Source organism: Pantherophis guttatus, chromosome 17 (assembly GCF_059756535.1).
Source record: "Pantherophis guttatus breed Tessera chromosome 17, ASM5975653v1, whole genome shotgun sequence".
Taxonomy (NCBI): Eukaryota; Metazoa; Chordata; class Lepidosauria; order Squamata; family Colubridae; genus Pantherophis; species Pantherophis guttatus.
The window spans coordinates 1,955,622-1,978,336 of record NC_142079.1 but is presented as its reverse complement, the minus strand read 5'-3'; the positions used below and the strand labels follow the sequence as shown (position 1 = coordinate 1,978,336).

At 44.0% G+C, this 22,715-nt stretch overlaps 1 protein-coding gene across 2 annotated transcripts in view; it reads right to left on the bottom strand.

Moving 5' to 3' along the window:
- Nucleotides 1-47: 47 nt before the first annotated feature.
- Nucleotides 48-22,715, bottom strand: part of HIP1R (huntingtin interacting protein 1 related) — a 43,079-nt gene continuing 20,411 nt past the window's right edge. For both annotated transcript variants that reach the window (XM_060691893.2, XM_087880375.1), the window contains exons 8-32: nt 21,830-21,970; nt 19,355-19,412; nt 17,935-18,010; nt 16,881-17,018; nt 16,594-16,652; nt 15,570-15,642; nt 14,565-14,748; nt 12,985-13,073; nt 12,588-12,704; nt 11,564-11,665; nt 10,761-10,955; nt 10,402-10,549; nt 9,405-9,491; nt 7,761-7,868; nt 7,204-7,340; nt 6,918-7,028; nt 6,120-6,178; nt 5,193-5,223; nt 4,957-5,019; nt 4,222-4,322; nt 4,005-4,110; nt 2,961-3,084; nt 2,609-2,670; nt 1,941-2,132; nt 48-1,311 (exon numbers count right to left, since the gene is read on the bottom strand). In XM_060691893.2, the coding sequence (XP_060547876.2) occupies nt 1,267-1,311; nt 1,941-2,132; nt 2,609-2,670; nt 2,961-3,084; nt 4,005-4,110; nt 4,222-4,322; nt 4,957-5,019; nt 5,193-5,223; nt 6,120-6,178; nt 6,918-7,028; nt 7,204-7,340; nt 7,761-7,868; nt 9,405-9,491; nt 10,402-10,549; nt 10,761-10,955; nt 11,564-11,665; nt 12,588-12,704; nt 12,985-13,073; nt 14,565-14,748; nt 15,570-15,642; nt 16,594-16,652; nt 16,881-17,018; nt 17,935-18,010; nt 19,355-19,412; nt 21,830-21,970 (2,606 nt within the window). In that variant the 3' untranslated portion in view covers nt 48-1,266. The remainder of the gene's footprint in view (nt 1,312-1,940; nt 2,133-2,608; nt 2,671-2,960; nt 3,085-4,004; nt 4,111-4,221; nt 4,323-4,956; nt 5,020-5,192; nt 5,224-6,119; nt 6,179-6,917; nt 7,029-7,203; nt 7,341-7,760; nt 7,869-9,404; nt 9,492-10,401; nt 10,550-10,760; nt 10,956-11,563; nt 11,666-12,587; nt 12,705-12,984; nt 13,074-14,564; nt 14,749-15,569; nt 15,643-16,593; nt 16,653-16,880; nt 17,019-17,934; nt 18,011-19,354; nt 19,413-21,829; nt 21,971-22,715) is intronic.

The window sequence follows — 22,715 nt, the reverse complement described above, 5'->3', positions numbered from 1 at the left end:
GCTAGCCAATGCACACACACACACACACACAAAATGACACAACCCAGTTTCAGCTAAATCATTTTAATAAGTGAAAATGTTTTCCTTAATCGTAAAAGTTCGGTTAAGAACAGTTCCTGTTTGCATCTCTCTCCTTTGCAAAGAAACCCACCCAATCCTCTTAAATTTCAGCTGCTGAAATAAGTGAGCTGGCTTTTTCTTTTCTTTTTTTTGCACGGATTTCCTAAATGAGAGTTTTAAGGCAGTGCTTCCCAACCTTTTTCCTTCATTACCCCCACCACCACCAACACCCACCCACCCAAAAAAATAAAAAATAAATTCCTTATTGGAAAATCTTATGCCAGCTCGTCCCTTCCTTTAGCGCCATTGTAACTTTGAACGGTTGCTGAGAGATTGGCCGTAGATTCGAGGACAACCTGTGTTGTTATAAAACGGAACAATCTTTTGTCACTTCAACCGATTGGTCATTGCATTGATATTCACCTTGGCAGGAATATTTTGGGAGGCTTTAAATCAATTTAAATCTCCCTGATGTGACAGGGAAGATGTATTTGTTACCCAAAGGGGTAAAAAAAAACAACAATCCTCCTATTTTTGCCTTATTTGGGGGTAATTTCACCCAGGTTTGGAAAGCACTGGTTGAAGGGATTTTGTGAAAAATTACTGAAGGTGTTTATTTTCTCCTCTGTATAAATTCAGTCCTATAAAATCTCCAAAAGGTATTTCATTTCCCACCCCCAGGTAATTTCCTCCCCCACTCCCCCCTTTTTTTTATACGCGTCAGATCTCGGCATAAAACACTACGAAGGACAATTTAGACATCCGACAACGACAGTAGCCACAAAAATTCACATTTCTTTTAAAAACATCTTCGTAGAATAATAGATACACCAATATTTACTCGAAATATTTCCCAAATGATTCCTATTGCTTATAAATAGTTATCAGCGAGCTCTTAATTCCCTTTCCCCGTAAGGGTCTGCCTTCTCGTAGACGGTGGGGGCTCCGAATAGGCGCTGGAAGTTGTATCTGTTTAAAACACAGACATTTAAAGGGGCTGGAATTTCAATGTCTCCTGCTGTAGATGGATTTGAAGGGTGCTGACATCTTAATCCTCCACCAAAAATCTATGTTTTGGGGTGCCGGCGAAAAAGCAGCAGATCCAAGGGTTTGAATTCCTCAAGGGTGGGCAGAATTAGAACCTGGACCACCCCAATTTTCCTGGCCCTGGCTTCTACTCTTCTTCCGTTGCAGGTTGGAGTTGCCTTAGAAGTTAACTACATGGGCTTGGTAGACGCCATCCTGTGCCAGCTGAAAAAGAAGGGGGGAAAAAATGGTAGCCAAAAAAAAAAAAAAAAAAGGAGGGGAAAAGCTATATCTTTATAGCTGTTTCTCCCCTAAAGCAGTCATAAGGTAGTCCTCAGCTTACGACGGTTGATTGAGTTTGGCATGAACAGTTCTAAGTCATTCGGACTTTAAATCACGTGACCGGACCCTGAATTTTCAGAATTTTTGTGGCGGTCGTTAAGCGAATCTGTTTGACCTAATGGGTCTTTTTTGTATTGCTGGAAATAAAACGTCAGAAACTGAGACGCTGCAAATGGATAGAAATGTATGCCAGTTGCTAAGCATCCAAAATACGACCTTGTGATTGTGTATCAGTGTGCAGCTGTCCTAACCTGGAAACAGGGTCAAGTAGCTTTTGGGGCAGATCCGTCGTAACTTTGAACGGCTGCTAAATGACCAGTCGTAAGGCGAGAACTACTTGGCATCGTCTGATTTGAGTTTAGTTAACGTGCACACATTTTTTTGCAAAGAACTGTCATTGGGGGCCGAATTCCAGAGAGAAAAGGCCAAGAATCATGGGTGGCCTGATAAAAAGTCCTTCCCTTCTGTCCATGCTAAGGGTAGAGGCAAGGGGCCCTTCCCTCTGTGCTCACCTCGGAGTCCGGCTTGCTTTGACCTGGTTTCTGTGCGGGCCTCTTCAAGGATGCTGGCTTACGAGCGATCGTAGGCTTCTTTCCATCCGTGTTCTCCGTGTAAAGACCAGCCAAGGCATAATGTTGCCTCCTCAACTCTCCGAGACGCAGCCTCTCGTTCTCCAACGTCTTTTCCAGTTCCAGAACCTTCACCTGCAAAAGACAGGAACTTCTTGGTCTGGTGTCCATCACCTGTTCCTCTAAACTAGGAGTGTCCATCCTTGGCGAACTTTAAGACCTGTGGACTTCAATGCCCAGAATTCCCTGGCTGGGGAATTCTGGGAGTTGAAGTCCACAGGTCTTAAAGTTGGCCATGGTTGGACGCCTGTATCTTAGAGAGAACTCCATCATCATTGTGCACATTAATCTTGTGTTAACACAAGAATCCGCAACTGGGTTTTGTTATCAGACATTAGTTTGGTGGAGGTCTTCTTGGACCACCACTTTTGCGGGAAAGGGTGCTACGTTCAGAAGTTCTCATCCTCTTCTCTACTCGGAGAACTCAACAGCCACCTCTGCTGTGGCATCACTGCCTTATCCAAACGGTCCTTCTAGGGGTGTCCTCCTTCAAAAATGAAATTAAATCCCAACACTTCTGTTAAGAAATTCCACATCCGTGCGGTACCTACCTGTGTCTCCATCTCCTCTTTCTTGAGTTTGATCAAGGACATCCCGGAGAAGTCCATGGTGTCTGGTCGGAAGAGAAAAAGAGGTTCATTTCAGATGGGATCATGACCAAACTTCTCCAGATGTTCTCTCCCACACAACAGCAACGGAAAGCTTGCCCTGTTCTCCCAATCTTAAAATATTCCACAATTCTTCACTCCCAACTTTGTCTAAATAAAACCTCACCACGGCTTCTCTTCCAACAATATCTCTTTCAGAAGTTCAAGGCCATTTGCTCTACAAAATTGTCGACCAAGCTTGCAAGGATTTCAATTATCTTTTCGTTTCCTGCTTGGCCAGCCCACCAAGCCTCACCTTTCTCTTCTACCTGCTCTTGACCAGATTTGGTAGACGCCATGACGTTAGCCGCCATCTCATTGACCGTACGCGAACATTCCTGGAGTTTGCCGAGGTTCCTACTGTGCTTCTCCGCTTTCACCTGGCATCCAGACAAAAAACAAAAAACCCCCCCCAAAACCTCAATAATTTATTTGAAGGACCGTCTTCTCCTGCTAACATCTACCTGACCCACCAGAACAAGGAGGCAAGGAATGTTATGGGACCTTCTCTCCTAAGGAGATCCACCTAGTGTCACCAAGTAGGACCTTCTCAGCGGTGGCTCCCTCCCTCTGGGACATCAACCCTGCAGAGATAAGATTTTGAGACTCTTTCGGGAGGTCCTGCTTTTGCCAATGAAACCCCAAAATGGCCTAGAGCCCATCAAATGGCTTATTTGATTAACCGTTGTCACAAGGCAGATAGGGAGTTATCGTTTTTGTATTGTTTCATATTATTATTATTTTTTTATCTTTGTAAGCCCCTCAGAGTCACTAAGAATGAACTGGACAGCCATATAAATTTTCTTCCATAAATAACTCTCTTTAAATGCTCTTAAAGAGGGACACGGTGGCTCAGTGGCTAAGACGCTGAGCTTGTCGATCGAACGGTCGGCAGTTCAGCGGTTCGAATCCCTGGTGCAGTGTAACGGGGTGAGCTACCGTTCCTTGTCCCAGCATCTGCCAACCTAGCAGTTTGAAAGCAGGTAAAAAATGCAAGTAGAAAAATAGGGACCCCCTTTGGTGGGAAGGGAACAGCGTTCCGTGCGCCTTTGGCGTTGAGTCATGCCGGCCACATGACCACGGAGACGTCTTCGGACAGCGCTGGCTTTGAAATGGAAATGAGCACTGCCCCCTAGAGTCGGGAACGACTAGCACATATGTGCGAGGGGAACCTTTGCCTTTACCTTAAATGCTTTGGGAGAATAATATCTGTTTTGGATCCCTTCCAAAAAATAGTAAATTTCAAAACAAACAAAAAAAATCCAGGGGTTACAGCTGTTTCTCTTTGAGGGCCCTCTACCTTGGAGGCGGCTACGAGCTGAGCTGTGCTCGCTGCAATTTCGTGCGAACAGACGATCAGCTCCTCGTATTTGCCGGTGTGCAAGACGACCTTATCCGCAGATTCTCTAATGCAAAGAAAAGAAAATGCATGATTTTTCCCCAAGCAGGTAAGCTGCATCAGAGGAAAAACAAGACAGGGAGAGGAAGAAAGCTTGAGAGGCCATCCGGATACCTACACGAGCTGCGTTGCTCCCCATCCAACAGCTTTGGATGCCGAGATGAGCCCTTCCGTCCAACAGGAGTTCTTGGCGTAAAATTCCTGGGGTGTTGCTGCCCCCTAGCGTTCAAGAGAAGGAATGTATTTTATCATTGCGTTGTACGGACTCCCAAGAGCAAAAAAAAAATTGGAGAAAAGCATCCACGGTGGAAATTTAGAAGACAAAAAGCTCTAATCTATCTTGAATTTACAAGAGCTACAGGAATGGATTTTCTAGGATCCTAAGAAGGAGGGAAGCACCCTGCTTGAAATGTCACAATTAAACAAATGCAATGTACCGTTTTTCTGAAAATAAGACCCAATTGGAAAATAAGTCCTAGCATGATTTTTCAGGATGCTCATAATATAATCCCTACCCCCAAAATAAACCCAAGATTGTCAGCCAGATGGATGCCTTTAGTACCATATTTCCCCCCCCCCAAATAAGACCTAACCAGAAAATAAGCCCTAATGCATCTTTTGGAGTAAAAATGAATATATGACCCAGTCTTATTTTCGGGAAAACACGGTAATAAAAAATGAGAGAGAGACACTTAACTCTCCAGCAGCTGATAGGGTCAATCCACACTCTTTCCCCATTATTTATTTTTAATTAAATATTAATTTAAATTATGAAATTTAATATTTAATTTTCTCCATTTTTTTTTTTAAAGTAACGGCAATAAAAAATGTGCACCACCCCAAATGGACTCACCCTTCCGCCTTCCACGATCTCCTTCTGCAGATGTGTGGAGGCCAGAACAAGCTGCCGGATAGCCTGAAAGTAAGAGGAAAAAGCAGGAGAACATCGTTGAACTCTGAGCAATTTCAACTGTATCCCCATCAGCCTTCAATAAAAGGGTTTTCTGTCTATCCACAGATCTGACCGAAAACAGGCGGCAAGGAAATTTCTTGCCAAATGGAATTATTTTTAATGAACGAGCAACTCACCTTCATTAAATCTGTGCAGGAATTCAGGATTCTATGGAGGAAACGAAGGAAGGAAGGAAGGAAGGAGGGAGGGAGGAAGGAAGGAAGAAAGGAAAGAAGGAAGGAGGGATGAGAAAGAAAAAAGGGAAGGAAGGAAGGAAGGAAGGAAAGAAGTAGGGAGGGGGCAGAAAGAGAAAGAAGGGAAGGGAAGGAAAGAAGGAGGGAGGGGGCAGAAAGAGAAAGAAGGGAAGGAAGGAAGGAAGGAAGGAAGGAAGGAAATGTCTCGTTAGAACAATGAAGTCCACAATTTGGAACTCAAACCTTTTTGTAAATAAAGTCACGACAACCAAAATCTGACCCCCCCCTCATTGAAAGAGATTGAGCCTTCATCACTTGAAAAAAATATTAAAGCAACCGCATCTTTGCAAACTCAAATGAAAATATTTTTCAATCCGTCGGGGTTTTCTCCAAAGCAGCCATTTCTAAACCTTTAGGGATTTTACGACGTGTGCCCTTTTAACTCCCAGAATGGAACTCTACGCATCTTCAAATTAAATCACAATGTTTATATGAAGTCACTCATTCGAGCAACAGATGAGATTGAGGGAGGCTTTCGCCTCAAAACCCATCGTCCTGTAAGCAGATGCGTGGATCGGTTGGTTGCCCAACAGGTAGGTTTCGTGGGAATTTGAAACATGAGCTTATAAACATTTTGGAAAATGTATTAAGTACAGAAGTTAGGGTGCTTCTCTCTTAGCAAGAAGCTGCTTTGGGCTCATCTTCTCCAGAAGATTCATCAAGGATTGTCCTGTTCTGGTGACTCCAAATCTGTCTTAACCTGAGACGTTAAGACAGAATCTGGTGGCTTCAGATTCAGCGCGCAACCTCCTGGAAAAACCACACTACAAATTTTTAGTTGTGTTAAATTCATCCCTGCCCCCAGCTTACCTTTCGTTAACTTCTAGTTTCACCCCAGAGCTTTCGACTCTGGCTTGATTCATCATTTCCTGTAGAGAAACGGAAGTAAGAAGGTGGGCTTGGCCAGCCGATAGATCTGAAGTGGCTCATCTCCAGCCAAGAAGGACCAAGTTGGATTATTGTGAGGCTGAGATGCTTCTTGGCACCACATAATTAAGTGTGGATGCTTCCTATTGTTTCCCCCACCCAAAGAACAGGTCAGGCTGTAGGGATGTCACCTTGTGACACTGTGTTCCCACAGCAAACACCAACATTAAACCATGTTAGAGCTTAGTTTGGACAAACCAACATGTCCAACCCCTTTTAAACTCTTTATGTCAAGGATTTATACCGTATTTTTAGGACTATAAAATGCGCCAAGATTTTGAAGAGGTAAACAAGAAAAAAAAAGTTTTTGCCCTCCCCAGACCCCAGGAGCACTCTGCAGGCCTTTCAAATCCTCTGCGCGTCCCATTTTTGTGAAAAACCAGCCAGTTTTTGCGAAAAACAGGATACACAGAGGGTTTGGGAGGCCTGCAGAGTGCTCCTGGGAGTTGGGGAGGGCAAAAATGCAACGGGGGCATTTTTGCCCCCCCCGCCCCCAGGAGCACTCTGCAGGCCCCATTTTTGCAAAAAACAGGGCTGTTTTTGGCAAAAATGGGACGCACGTAGGGCGGAAAAAATGGCTGCATTTGGTGTATAAGACGCACCAACATTTCCACCCTCTTTTAAATACAAAAGTACAGTACTTTTTTGAAAAACAGTAGACCGGTCACAAGTTAACCCCACCTCTATCCTTCTCACGGCGTCCTCAACGGCTGCAGAAGTGGTGGCCATCTCTTTGTCAACCAAGTCACCCAGTTCTTCTTCCCGGATGTCCAAACTTTTGGGTCTCAATTCCTAACCCCCCAGAAAAAAGGAAAGAAAAGTTGACGGAGGATTCTCAAAGGAGAACCTTGGCCTAAGAAAGCTTCCAAGAGTTTAGTCAACGGTGTGAAGAGCAAGCAACGAAGCCGCCCGCGCCCCACGTTTCTCGTGGAGAACTTCTCCTGGTGGGCCTCCGTTCTTTCCTCACCTGTCCAAGCTGGAAGAGCCTCTGCAGAGTTGTCCTCAGGTCTGTTGGATCTGCTTCTTGGAGAGACTGTTTGTCTTTGAGCTTGTTGAGGTAATCCAGGCTGTGTTGCCCACAGTCTCTACAGGATTCTGTCAATTCTGGACCAGGGAAAAAGCAAGATTCGGTTGGTTCTGATCCTGAGGCCATTTCAGGAAGCTTTCAAAACTTGGGATGTTTCCCTAGTCACGGGAAGGCGGTCAACCTTTTTGAAGGATGTTAATTTATGGAGCAATGCCATGATATCAAGAGGGGCTTATAATGGCTTGAACCATCTTTGGAAGATGCTAAGAGAGCTTGGCCCTTGATGATCATTGGGTATTTTACCAGAAAAATGTAATAAAGGGAATACATATTTAATTTGACATGTGTTCACAGCAGCTAGAATTGTGTTTGCAGAACAATGGGAAAATGAAGAGATGTAATTTTAAAAAAATACTAGAATGTGCAGAAATGGATAGATTAACACTTAAAATTAAGGAGAAGGTGGGAGCGGGGAGCCTTTTCCAAGCCCTACTCACTGTCAGCATGATCCGTCGGGGCAAGATGGGAGGTGGCGCTGCCGTTCACGATGGCATCTGCCGTGAGATGGGCAAACTGTGCCAACGCAGCCACCAGTCCAGAGGCATCTGAGACAAAGAGTGAGAACGGAAGGAAACGGTGAGGAAAGCAGAGCGATCCGAAAAGCGTGCTGCATTCAAGGCAGATGGAGACCAACTTTCTCTGAAGTTGGTCTTTCCTTTTATGGCAGTGTTTTTCTCAACCTCAGCCACTTTAAGAATGGGTGGGCTTCAACTCCCAGAATTCCCAGCCAGCATGAAATTCTGGGACTTTGAAGTCCACCCATCTTAAAAGTGGCTGAGGTTGAGAAAAACGCTGCTTTAACCCAACCGAAACCAAACGACGCTTAAACCGAAAGGTGCACAAATGAAAGCTAAACAGAAAAAGGAACATAAAGCATCATTGGCCATGTTAAAAAAAAACAAAAAACCTTGAGTGTTTGCTGTGCTTCAAACAGCTATACAACCAAACTGTTTTCGGGAAGAAGACAGAATGAAAATCCATTTGGAGAGAGAATTTCGTACCGAATGCCACCGAGAATTCCAGCTTTGTCCCCCTATGAGTGGACCTTCTGGTGACTTCATGGAGGACTTCCTCAGGTGATCTAAACCCATTTTATCTTTAAGTTCTTGGCTCCTTTTATCTAACTCAGAGGTCTTCAAACTTGGCAGCTTTAAGACTTGTGGACTTCAACTCCCAGAATTCTCTTTCACACGTCCAATATTTTTTGCCCATGCTATCATTGTTTCTTTTAACTTGTTCTTCTTCTAACTTAATACTCAATAAATCGCTGTATTGAAATTGAATTTGATAATTTTGGTGATAAAATTGTAAGGTATATAATTAGAATAAGAGACTAGTATATTGTTAATAACTATTTGGATATTGATGAGATATAGATACAGAGATAATGAGCTAAAATTTAATTTGAAGTTAAAACTGTATTGATATATTAGATTTGTTTAGATGAAAGTGTTAGAATTTTATGTTTAAATTTGGTTGGTTTTTTTTGTTTTGTTTTTTTGCTGTTTTAAATTTTTAAAAGATGTAATGGAAAAGTGGAATAGAGCGTGTTAAAAGAATATAAGCATGTTAACCATGTATGACCGGATTGAAACTCTATTCTTGAAAGTTATATTTTATGTTTATGTTTGGGAAAAAATAAAAAATATTTTCAAAAAAAAAAAAAATAGCTGTACAATTTTCTCCTTTACCACTCCCCCATTTGTTCCTGTTAACATCTTATCTAATTCTGTCAATTCCCTATAAAAACCATATTGTTTTGCATCTTTTTCATACCTAGATTGTATTTGCATTGTGTATACCACACCATATCAATCCCCTGCTTTTCCAAATTCCCTGTGCGAGAGACTTCATGGCTGATGGCCTTCAGTTTAGACCTGGTCTGAAACTTTAGCTACACATCATCATGGATTATGTCTGTCCTATCCACTGACTGGCTCCATAGTTTGAGGAATTAGGAAGAAAAACTCCACAAATTTGAGAACCAGCAACCTCTTTCTGCTTGCTTGCGATATCTGGAACGCTTCCATCCCAACGCTCAAGGTAAGGGAACGCAGAGGGCAAACCCAAACACGTCTTACCTGCCATGTTGGTGAGATAATGCTTATGTCCGTTCTCCAGGGCATTCACCGATTCCAGAGCTGCCTGGGCGCGGCTGACAAGATAATCTGCGGAGGAAGAAATGAAGGACAAAGAATGCGGTTGGGGAGGAGAAGAAAACCTGTATGTTTCTGGATCTCTGACTCAAAGGTAGCCCGGGGGTTAGATTTGGAAGGAAGGGAGTCATCTTAATCTCTGAATTATTTTTTTTTTTTAAAACCCTCAACACTGTCAAACTATTCACTAAGTCTGCATTGCTATTACTATTAGTCTCATTGTTCCTATCACCCATCTCCTCCCACTTATGACTGTATGACTGTAACTTTGTTGCTGGTATCCTTACGATTTATATTGATATTGATTGTTTCCTGATTGCTTATTTGTACCCTATGACTATCATTAAGTGTTGTACCTTATGATTCTTGACGAATGTCTTTTTATGTACACTGAGAGCGTATGCACCAAAGACAAATTCCTTGTGTGTCCAATCACACTTGGCCAATAAAGAATTTTCTTTCTTTCTTTCTTTCTTTCTTTCTTTCTTTCTTTCTTTCTTTCTTTCTTTCTTTCTTTCTTTCTTTCTTTCTGTCAGTCAGTCAGTCAGTCAGTCAGTCAGTCAGTCAGTCAGTCAGTCATCTATATCTATCTATCCATCCATCCATCCATCCATCCATCCATCTATATCTGTCTGTCTGTCTGTCTGTCTCTCTCTCTCTCTCTCTTTATCTATCTCTCATCTCTCTCTCTCTATGTATGTATGTATGTATCTATCTATCTATCTATCTATCTATCATCTATGTCTGTCTATCATCTATATCTCTTTCTCATCTATCTCTCTCATCTATTTATCATCTATATCTGTCTGTCTGTGTGTCTGTCATCTCTCTCTCTCTCTCTCTCTCTCTCTCTCTCTCTCTCTCTCTCATCTATCTATCTCTCATCTATCTATCTAAAAGCAAGCAAGGATTCAGGAGTCACCTGGAGAACTGGTGCACCGGATATGCAGGGGATCGTCCAACTTGCTCACGGCATCCTGGATGATGTTCTCGGCTTCCTTGATCGTCCCTTGCAAGATTCGGAACTGGTCGTCCAGGAGCTTCTGCTGCAGGTTCTGTTCGTGATTTTTCTGCGGGATGGATGCAAAACATAAGACGAGCAAGTATGTTTACGCGTTACAAGACCACGTCCTTGGATATGAGTCCAGGGAAAACCAGGAGGATAAGCTGGTCCCCTCCTTTTATCCCAATCCTGGGCTGACTCCAACTCCCCCTCGCCTTCCCAGTGATATGGGAAAAGGAAACTGCATCCCCCCACACAACAACGTTTCTCCTCCGTACTTTTTCCGCCAACTTTTCCTGGAGTTCCTGCACTTCCTTCGCCCTCTTCTCGGCTTCCTGGCTCAACAGGAGCTGCTTCTCTTGAATCAGGACCTTGGTTGAGATGAGCTCACATTCCTTCTCGCTGACCGATTTCCTCAGAGTCTCCTTTTCGGCTTGAAGGGCATCCAGCTGGCTGTTGAGGTCCGAACCAACCTGCAGATCATGTGGGAAAGAGTTCCACACGCTGGTTCCTTGCTTGAAGAGTTCTCACACCCTCCCTTCCCATTATTTACGTGGAGAAGGCCTTTCCTCTGTTCCATCCTGAGGGCAAACTAACTAGGACCTCACAAATGCAGATTTAAGATCAACTTTTACAGACATGGGCCCTTGGTCTCCGCAACAGACTCGCCTTTCAACTCACTTCTACGCATTTCAAGATTTTAGCCTAGCTATTCTAGGCCACACCTAGCTCTCGCCTCACAATCAGGAGGCTGTGAGTTCGATCCTAGGTAGAGGCAGATATTTCTCTCTCTCTGGGCACAGTGAGAATATATCTGCTAAACAAAACTCCGTACTGGCGACAGGAAGGGTATCCGGCCAGTAAAACACTCTGCTAGCTCCATTCAGTTGCCCAGACTCCACCCCGCAAGGGATTATGGGGGTCGTTAAAAGATGATGATGATTCTAGGCCACATATGTGCACCCGAAGCTAAAAAACTATAAACAAGTGAAGATATTTAAAAAGGTATCTCGAAATTCAGATAGGGCTGGAGAGACAGGATCTTCCAGAGACCATACAATCTCCTCCTTAGGCCAAATACCTGCTTAGAGTGGCTGAGCGACTGCTGAAGCTGAGTCAGTTCTTCTGCTTTGGAGTCCATCGCTCTCTTCATCTGTTCCACCTGAAGCATCTGATCTTCTAACTGCATGAAACCCAAGAGACAGGTGTCAGACTTCGATGTTATCTCAAAATAAATGAATTTCCAAACTGCCAATCTTTAAGGAAATCTTTTCTTTAATTGAGCACAGCCACCGGATCATGACTCGATGCGGACAAGACTGAACTTTTGCCCCCCAATCCCTCCCTTTCCGATCCCCAATTCTCTGCTTCTCATTGGCGAGCTTCCAAGTCATTCTCCAGACTTCTTGTCTCATCATTTCCCAGGAATGTCTCCCCCCTCCTCATTTCCACGACAACCCGTCTTCAAAGGGATTTAGCAGGCAAAAGTTCAGAAATTATCTCTCTCCTCTCTATGCCAGCGCTGAGGCGCTGACAACAGGACCTATTACGGGGTTTCCAGGGGAGCCATTTCACCCCTGGGTCAAAGCTACGTTCCGTGACCGGTTTTGCATTCGGACTTTAAAGAGAAGGAACTGCACCCTTGTCCAAAACAGAAGACAGACCGACTTTGACCCAAGGCGTCCCATCCCAAGAGAGGCTCACAGTCAGACCTGCAAGCCATATTTTACATCTAGGCCTTCAGGCCTGCCACATTTACTGCTGTCGGAAATTGGGAGGGGGGATTGTATGGAGCAGGGATGATAAGTAGTCATAATAACATTCCTTTCTTAGAAAGTCAAGGCCGTCTTGCCCTGCACCTGGGAGGCTGGAACTGGGAGGCATCTCCAGTGGGGACGGTGCTTTGATTGGACCATGTGATGGACATGTCGGTGCTGGGACAGGGACTTGGACTTTCCTTTATGGTGGGGAAAACCCCGAAGCTCTCAGATTCGGGTTTCCCCAGATGTGCCAATATGGCATCTCTAATAAAGCATGACTTTGAGGAAATCCAAGCTTCGGAGTTTTCTTTCATTGGGGGTGTTACTTGGAACCCTGACACTCACCTTCATTTCCGACTCTCGTTTGACTTGCTCCATCTGGAAAGCCAGCTGTTCCTTGACCCGGGCGACCTCTTCTTGGCTGTGTTGGGTGACTGTCAGCTGCTTGGCCGTATCTGCGTTCTGGGTGCAGAAAGATTCAGAGTTGAAGGATGGATGGAGAAGAAAAAAGAATTTGGCCAAGCAAGAGACAAATCAGGGTTTCTTCTTACCCCTGATTTATAATATTATGGGGGAGGAGGGGAGAAACTCATAAGCAAAAGACAAATCATGGTTTTCTCTTGCTCTTACTTTATAGTCTCGGAAGAAAACTTATCTGATCTTGATTGAAGTAGGGGAGACCTTTAACTATGACCATGGAGGTGTCGTAAAAACCAATGGGACGAGGAATGGGCACCATTACCTTTCTCAAAAGCTCCGCATGTGTGTTGATTAACTCGTTGTGCTTCTCCTTCAGCTTGGCATACCGGATTTCGGTGGTGCTGGCTTTTTCTGCCAAAGAGAAGGATATTGCCACATTATTACTTTCACCTCCCTATGAAATCATTATTTGAAGGAACCCCGTTGCTTGCCACCCAGGGTTCTCACTCAAGGCATTTATGACCAGGCTCAAATTATCCTAGTTTGGACACATGATATGAAGGCCCAGATCTCTGGAGAAGGCTCCAATGCTGAGAAAGGTGGAAGAAAAGAGAAGAAGAGGACAACCAGCAGAAGTTGGGCGGATTCCCAGTGATGAAGATGAATCATTGGAAGTCTTGAAGGTTAAGGACAGATCGTCATGGAGAACATCTATGTTGGGGGTTGCTAACAACTGGCATCAACTTGATGGAACATCTCATCCAATCGATCATTGCAATAAGCTAGTGGACATTCTCAAACTTGGGGACATCCATTACCAACCAGCACATGGCAGAAGAACTGAGAATATTTGTGGGCTCGGACATTCTTCAGATTTATTGCTTACCCACCCAAGGTGTTTCTTGGCCATTTTGAACAGAGATACATTGTCGAACCAAGCCCCGTCTTGCGGGTGGGAACAAACTACAAACTCTGTAATGCAATGCTGCAAAATTAGGGTCATTATTAATGGCCAAGTGAAAGGCCACGCGTCTTGTTTATTACACAGCACTGCTTCTGATGCAGGCATCGGACAAAAACGTAACCCCTTCCATCAACAGACTGCCAAGATTTCCTAAAATTATCAAGTGTGCCCACGGGGAAGAGAAACCCAGAATTACCAGAGGTATAATTAAAGCATACTAAAAAGCAGAGACATCACCCTGCTAACAAAAGCGCGTATAGTCAATGCCATGGTTTTCCCAGTTGCAATGGATGGCTGTGAAAGTTGGACCATAAGGAAGGCTGAGCGCCAAAGAATGGAGGCCTTTGAACTCTGGTGCTGGAGAAGACTCCTGCGAGTCCCTTGGACTGCAAAGTGATCCAACCAGTCAGTCCTGGAGGAGATCAACCCTGACTGCTCTTTAGAAGGCCAGATCCTGAAGAGGAAACTCAAATCCTTTGGCCACCTAATGAGAAGGAAGGACTCCCTGGAGAAGAGCCTAATGCTGGGAACGATGGAGGGCAAAAGGAGAAGAAGGGGACGATGGCAGAGAACGAGGTGGCTGGATGGAGTCACTGAAGCAGTCGGCGTGAGTTTCAATGGACTCCAGACGATGGTGGTGGACAGAAAGGCCTGGAGGAACGTTGTCCATGGAGTCACAATGGGTCGGACACGACTGCGCGATTAACAACAACAGATAACTTGGGAGGGGCCAGAATTACGTATTCCTTCTCCCCCAAAACAATCACAAACGTAAGTCAAGGAAGTCAAGCCTGCAAAAGGAATATCTGTTGAGGGAAAACGCTTTCTTTTTCTGCTGAATTCGGTTGGAGAAGCCAGATTTTAACTTAAGGAGCAAGACACACCACATAGAGATCCCCCACACCCCACACGCTCCCTGGCTGGCACCCCTGACTTACTCTCCGCTTCCAAGTAGAGTCCTCGATTCTTGTCTCCTTCAAATTTTGCTCTCTGCAGCTTCTCCAGCTCATCTCGGAGCTGCTCGTTGTCTACCAAGGCTTTCTGCTTTTGCTTCCTCTGGTCTTCTACCTCGGCCTCCAGGCTGTTCACCTGAGCCTTCAGCTGGGTGATGTATCTTTGAGCCTGAGGAGAGAAAACAGGGAGCTGGAAACAAAGCATCCTTTTTTCCTGACACAACCAAAATCATATTCCCCACTTCTTCCTGAGTTCTTTCGGTCATCAGCTCCAAAGAATGACACTTTCGCCCTTCATATTATCATATGTGGTGGACATGCGCAGAAGCTAAAAAATATTGGATAAAAATATGTACATGGTTGGAAACAACAACATATTGATTTGAAACCTAAAATATTTCTATTGGGGATACTGCCAGAAACTTATAGTAAAGAAAATGTATATTTGATTATTCATGTAATAAGAGAGCGTATGCCCCAAGATAAATTCTTTGTGTGTCCAATCACACTTGGCCAATAAAGAATTCTATTCTATTCTATTCTATTCTATTCTATTCTATTCTATTCTATTCTATTCTATTCTATTCTATTCTATTCTATTCTATTCTAATAACCGCAGCTAGAATTGTATTTGTACAAAATTGGAAAAGTGAAGAGATTCTATATGATAAGGAAAATATTAGAATGTGCAGAAATGAATAGATTAACACTGGCAATTGAAGAGAAAGAACAGACTGGTTATTATGAGATATGGGGGACATTTTATCGATGGTTAGAGGACAAATATAAAAATTAGATGAGTTTTCTATAGAAAAACTCTATATATTCTATTTTCTATAGAAAATAGTTAATAGAGTTAATAGAGTTAAGCAAATTAAAAAGAGGATGTAAGGTATTAGATGTTTAATGTATTAGTATTAAGTTAAGAATAGATTAAATAATGAATATGATTGTAAATTGTAACTGTTATTGCACAAATCCGGACCTTACCTCCAGCTTAATCTTCTCTAGCTCGGTCTGAAGCAGTTCAATTTCTTTCTTCAGGTTTTCGATTTGCAGGTCTCTGAAGATAAAAAGAGCAACGCGTCACATTAATGGTGTGCAAAATGCAAGTTTCGCATCGGTTTCATGGCCTCCACTTTCCCCATCGGATAGTCAGCTAGCCTGCTTAGATTTCTAGCCTCTTTCACTAAAGACGATGCTTCGGTATAATTATACCTCCTGCAATTCCATAAAGCCATGCTCGCTCCTGTCTCTAAAAAATACCATTTGACTGTCAAAGGAATGAAGCTGAATATTATGTATTACCAATCACCTTAGAAGATTAGAAATAGAAATAGAATAACAGAGTTGGAAGGGACCTTGGAGGTCTTCTAGTCCAACCCCCTGCTTAGGCAGGAAACCCTACACCACTTCAGACAAATGGTTTACCCAAAATCTTTTTAAAAACTTCCAGTGTTGGAGCATTCACAACTTCTGGAGGCAAGTCGTTCCACTGGTTAATTGTTCTCACTGTCAGGAAATTTCTCCTTAGTTCTAAGTTGCTTCTCTCCTTGATGAGTTTCCACCCATTGCTTCTTGTCCTGCCTTCAGGTGCTTTGGAGAATAGCTTGACTCCCTCTTCTTTGGGGCAGCCCCTGAGATATTGGAACACTGCTATCATGTCTCCTCTAGTCCTTCTCTTCATTAAACTAGACATACCCAGTTCCTGCAACCGTTCTTCATATGTTTTAGCCACCAGTCCCCTCATCATCTTTGCTGCTATTCTCTGCACTCTTTCTAGAGTCTCCACATCTTTTTTGCATTGTGGCGACCAAAACTGAATGCAATATTCCAAGTGTGGCCTTATCAAGATTGTTAAAGACATACATAGTCTCCTGGGTTTCTTCTGTCACCAACCCTTCAAAACTTTTTTAAAAATTATTTTGTTTACTTTTGGGAATCCCAAGCACTAGATTGCTTAAGGGTTGCTTTTGTTAACTACAAAAGGACCGAGGTTTTGCTGATCAAATACCTGTCATCTTTTAGTCCATTGGGCGGCCCGAAAGTCTGCTCAAATATATCCGACACATTCTACAAAAAAAAAAAAAAAGGAAAAATTCTGGGCGTTAAAATTTTGCACATGTTCAGAAACACGGTTATGCCTTCCAAAACTAAGGTAAAAGAAAAAATAACTATGGAGCTGTACCCCATCTGGAAGGGGAAAATTTACTCCAGTCATCCACTTCTGAATGGTCTGACCGAGCACCTGCATTGAGCATGGGTCCCATCCAGCTCTATTCTATTCTTATTTTATCTCACCTGCTGCTCTACGGATGGAGCTGAGCTGATCTCAATCAGGTTTTCCGGCTCCTCGTCTTCGGGGGCTTCTTCCGGAATGACCACCACCGGCTTGACGTGCTCGGCCAGGGCGGATGCCCTCAGGAAATTTGGGGGGTTCTGTGGGAGGAAGGAGACCCAAACTCATTGGTAGTCTCACACTGCAATGAACAAGGATATGCATTCAATTTTGCAGCTACTAAGATTGTTGGACGAGCAGGGACAAAAACAGCCAGCTATTAAGATTGTTGGACGAGCAGGGACAAAAACAGCCAGCTACTAAGATTGTTGGATGAGCAGACACAAAAACAGCCAGCTACTAAGATTGTTGGACGAGCAGGGACAATAACAGCCAGCTACTAAGATTGTTGGATGAGAAGGGACAATAACAGCCAGCTACTAAGATTGTTGGACGAGAAGGGACAAAAACAGTCAGTTACTAAGATTGTTGGCCGACGAGGGACAAAAACAGCCAGGGAAGTGATTGAAGCATAGGAAACGGGCCCCTCGTCAGTCAACAGGAATGCTGATTTACCACCAGACTATCTTAGAAGGTGAGGACTGAGTACCACAAGCAAACCACTTAAAAGCCAGCCACCAACACACCCCGATCAACATCTAAAAAGCCACACGCAACAGGCACTATAAATACCACACACAGAACAGCGCACACTCTGCTAGAGAGAAGTTCCCTGAAGATGGGCTCCAGCATGAATCCGAAAGCTCGGAAGACAAAACCTCTGGTCCTGGTGACCGACCCAGATTAGATCCTCCAACATTATCCTGGGACGCGTATGTTCGCCTCCATTCGGAAGGAAGTCAGATCCATCTGAATATCCTTCCCCACTGCTCCATCCATGTTATCAGGATTGGCTCCCCATTCAGACAACTCTGCAAGGGGGGGGGGGAAACCGGCAGCCTTCCTCCCTTAAACCCCTTGCTCGGTTTCTCTTTCACGCATGCATGCTTGCAGGCAGGGTTAACAGTCATATTAAGGACGTCCGTCCCTGTTTCTAGCAGGAAAAATAGGGGATACCTCGGGCAACCGTGGAATCTGGATGAGACGCTTGAAATACAGCATGTCTGATGCCCTTTTGAAAAAGTTCTTCAGGCTGCAGAGAAAAAACAGTAGGAAAATGTCAAAGGAAGGTGAGGTGTTCCTAGGAAACCCACTATCCTTACTACTTGGTGCAGCTAAGTATTTTTTATTTTATTTTATTTTATTTTATTTTATTTTATTTTATTATTTTATTATTTTATTTTATTTTATTTTATTATTTTATTTTTTCCTTTGTGCTTCCTGAAGGAACAGAACAGAAAATGAATGGAAAAATACAAGAATCTAGCAAAGTTAGCTACTGTTCTTACTGTGCTATTCTTTTAGAGGTTAACCTAACTCACAAATCTATCCTGTTGGTAGCCAACACTCATCTTCTCTCTTCGAATCCCATCTATAAACTGGTTTAATCCAGAGTGCAGCCAGCTTTGAATAAAACCAGCCAGGTTTCTAGGCCTACATGATCTCAGAAATCCCTTCCAACTCTGTTATTCTATATTCAATGGGACAGAAGTTGCCTTCAGAAGTTTTGGGAGCTTCATCACTGGAAGCTTTCAAGAAGAGATTGGACTGCCATCAGTCAGAAATGGTACAGGGCCGTGATGGTGAACCTATGGATATCGGTGGGCACGCGAGCTCAACTCACCGGTTCCACCGGAAGTTGGCAAATGGGCCGTTTCCAGTCTCCGGAGGGCCTCCGGTGGGGGGTGGGGAAGGCTGTTTTCGCCCTCCCCAGACTCCTAAAAAGGTTCTGGAGGCTAGGGAAAGCAAAAAACGGGCCTTCTGGTCCCACTGGAAGTTGGCAAATGGGCCATTTCTGGCCTCCGGGGTGGGGGGTGGGGAAGGCCGTTTTCGCCCTCCCCAGGCTCCTAGAAAGACTCTGGAGGCTGGGAAGAGCAAAAAACAGGCCTACCATGCCACTGCATGCCAGGAGCGGGGGGAGGTCGATTATGGGTGTTGGCACGTGCACACGCGACCCCCTCACCCCCTGCTCTTGGCATGCGATGGCAAAAAGGTTAGCCATCACTGGTGTAGGGTCTCCTGCCTGTGTTAGGGGGCTGGACTAGATGACCTACAAGGTCCCTTCCAACTCTGTTATTCTATAAATCTGGTCTGGTAAGCAGTTCCTGGCTATTCTTCATGTTGCTGTGCGTATTTTCTTTTTTTTTTAAAGTGCCTATTATACAACGGGATGTCCTTTTAAGAGAGGATTCTTAAGGAACCCGAGAAAAATTGCAGTATATTTCTGTTACTTTTTTTACTTTTTTTTTTTTTAATCAGAATGGCCCCGGACGGCACGATTCGATTACATGCTAGGGAATACCTAACGCAGCACTTCGGTGGTTCTGGTTTTTTCACGACCCACGCAGCCGCAACTGGCACGCAAGGCTACCGTTACCTGCGAAACTGTTCGTGGAACCTGTCTCGATGGCCTTGCAACGTATCGGCTGGCAAACCTGAGCAAGGGAAGAAGCAAAAAGGGTAGGAATGAAGCGTCAAGAAACTTCAAAGGGTCATTTGTAATCAGAGATGGGGGGAAAAAAAGAGCAAACTACTCTTTTTCCAAATAAGCCATCCTGGTTGATTTTAAAAAAACTGAGGTTTCGGGGCCTGCGACATCCTCAAAAGGATAACTGAGGCAAAAAAAAAAAATTGTTTTTAAGTCCCAAAGATTCTGTTTTTTCAGGAGGCAACTGGACTTCCTGTTTTTTTCTTTGAAGACGTTTCGCTTCTCCTCCAAGAAGCTTCTTCAGCTCTAGCTGGATAGTGGGGAACGGAAGGATTGATACTCCTTGCAGACAGCTGGTCCTTTGCATCCTTTTAGAAGGTCGTTGAAGCCCCCTTGGAGGTTTTATCTGAGTCCTCAGAGTCACCTGAGCGGTGCAAATGGTTCCTGTAGTCTTGCCATTTTTTTCCCCCTCTGGAAATCCATTCCTGCTTCCACATCATTCAAAGGACATTCATCCCAAATTGCATAGCTAAAAGTTGGTGGAGATTCTCGGTCATCCAGGTCACAGTTGTCCCAAAGGTCCTTTTTTCCAGGAGGCCACTGGACTTTCTGCCTCCTGAAAAAGCCCCTTTGGGACAACCGTAACCTGGATGACCGAGAATCTCTACCGACTGTTTTCATGCTGCCCTCTCTGCCCATTAGCAGCATTTCTAGGAGGCATCTACAGAAACAGGGTATCCGAGCAAATCCCCTCCGGCTTAAGTAAATCCTTTGAAAGGATGCATCGGTTTAAATCCTGCTCTGGCTCCACAGAAGAGCTACGAGCCGTTGAGTCAAAAGGAGCAGGAATGTCTCCCACGGGAGGTTTCCAGCTGGTAGTGCCAGGGTTGTTTTTAAAAGGGCGCCTGTGTTGTGATTGCAGGCCCGATTCAAATCCGGCCACGCAATCTTGTTCTTTGCAAACTTTCCTGCCTTCGGGGCACTCTCCCCACCCAGCCAGCAATTCCTGCTCGCTTTGCAAAGGATCCTGGGACACGCCAGGATGCACAGAGGAAAAAGCTTTCAACTCCTACTTGTCAAGTATTTGCAAGCCATTGGCACATGTGTCATATAGACACCAGTGGAGGCAGAGAGTGTCTCCACCCCTATGTGGAAAGGAGGGGCTTACCCTGAGTATAAAACCCCCTTCAACCTTTTCCACCTTGCTCTCTCTCTCTCCATCTCTCCCTTTTCATGTTTGTTCCTCATGAGACTTGATCTCTGTTGTACATAGTTAATATGATTTATCATATGAATAAATACGTTTAAGACATTTATTTATGCATCTGCCTCTGAACTCTTCTATGCTCCTGGGTGTATCTACGATCCCAATTCCACACTACTCACGTTTCTTCTCCAACTTATTGTTAATTTCTCCTTTTGTCGCACCGAGCAGCCTGCAAAACAGGCCAGTTTTCGCTGAATCTGCGGCAAAAACTTTAACCGGACACCCCTGGGAGTGTTAAATCTTTTTAAACCTCAAATCCCAGCAGATCTTCTCCTAGAGCACCCTTCCCAGTTTGTCAATCGATTCAGATCAATTTCCACGTGATGAGTGGGGAGAGGCAGAGAAGCAGGATAAGCAGAAGACAAGATTGTCGGGACATGCCTCGAACCGTTGAAAACTTTTGCGCTTACTTTTGGCTAGGTTTCTCCAGATACTTTGGAAGGATTCTTCCAGTGTTTGTCAACCCTAGGAACTTTAAGATGGGTGGACCTCAACTCCCAGGATTCCCCCAGCAAGCCATGCCAGGAGATGAAATCCACCCATCTTAAAGTTGCAAACTTGGACAAGCACTGGTTTATTCTTGAAGTTGCTAAACTGGACAAGCACTGGTTTATTCTTAAAGCTGCAAAGTTGACCAACACTGGTTTATTCTCTCTAGCTAGAGTAGGGGTCAGCAACCTGCGGCTTTGGAGCCGCATGTGGCTCTTTCACCCCTCTGCTGCGGCTCCCTGTCACTCAAAATATGCGTCATAGCTGCCAATGTGCGACACCTGCCGGCACGTGATTTATTGAGCTTTTCTATCCCCTGGTAGGCCAACCATGGATAAATCCAAGAAAAGAAAAGTTTCAGAAGAAAACAGAACGTTTAATTCGACTACATATACTAGTTTTGTGGCCGCTCAAGAAATCGTCAGGCACGGGAAGGGTTTTTGTGGCTCCCGGTGTTTTCTTTTCTGTGGGAAACGGGTCCAAATGGCTCTTTTGAGTATTTAAGCTTGCAGACCCCTGAGCTAGAGAGACCTAATCTTCTGTTTCTCCTGCCTCTGTTGGAATCTAGGATGTTTTAGTCCCAGACAGATCCCGGATGCTGGAGCTGCTCCCCCCCCCCCTGCCTTGCAGCCAGTGCCAGAACAGGGATGCTCTGAAGATCCACTTACACGAATGGAGGTTGAACATCAACTTCACGGTGTAATGATACAGGTGGCTGCAATCCTGGATCACCTGGATGAGCGGGGCCAACCGGCATTGAACGGCTGACATCTGGGAGATGGCCATGGAGGTGTTGAGCTGCCGGAAGACTATAAGCAGAGAGAGAGAGAGAGAGAAGTCACCCTCCATCCCTCCTCAGCCACTTTACGATGTGTGGACTTCACCTCCCAGAATCCCCTAGCAAGCATGGATATGGAAGCAAACGCCCCAAGGATGCCCATTTGCATCTTTTTTTTTAATTTAAATTTTTATTGTAAACACATTAAGACAAACACACAAACATACAACATTAATATACATAAACTCTTTTTACAGCTCTTTCATAGTGATCCTTTCTTAATATTTATTTATTATCTATCTATCTATCTATCTATCTATCTATCTATCTATCTATCTATCTATCAAATTTCTATACCACCCTACTCCTGGAGGACTCAGGGCGGTGAACAGCCAGGATAAAATACAGATAATACAAACATTAAAAGTCCATTAAAATTATTAAATATTTTGGCCGAAAACAAATTTAAAACACCCAATTTGTAAAACAGATTAAACAATTTAAAAATTTAAAAGGGAGAGTTAATATTTACTATTTATACAGATTTTAACTTTATCTTGTTCCATATCGCTATCTCTCTTTTTTAATTTCATCTACATGTTACTTGACCTTTACATTTCAGTCATTTATCTTGTAATTTACCTATTTCCCCCCCTTGATTTTAACATTTCTTTCTCTCTCCTTTATTCCTCTTTCTCATTTTTCCTACCCTGCAACCACTCATACCATCTATGCCAAATTTTATAGTATTCTGTATCCTCTTTTTCCTTGAGTTC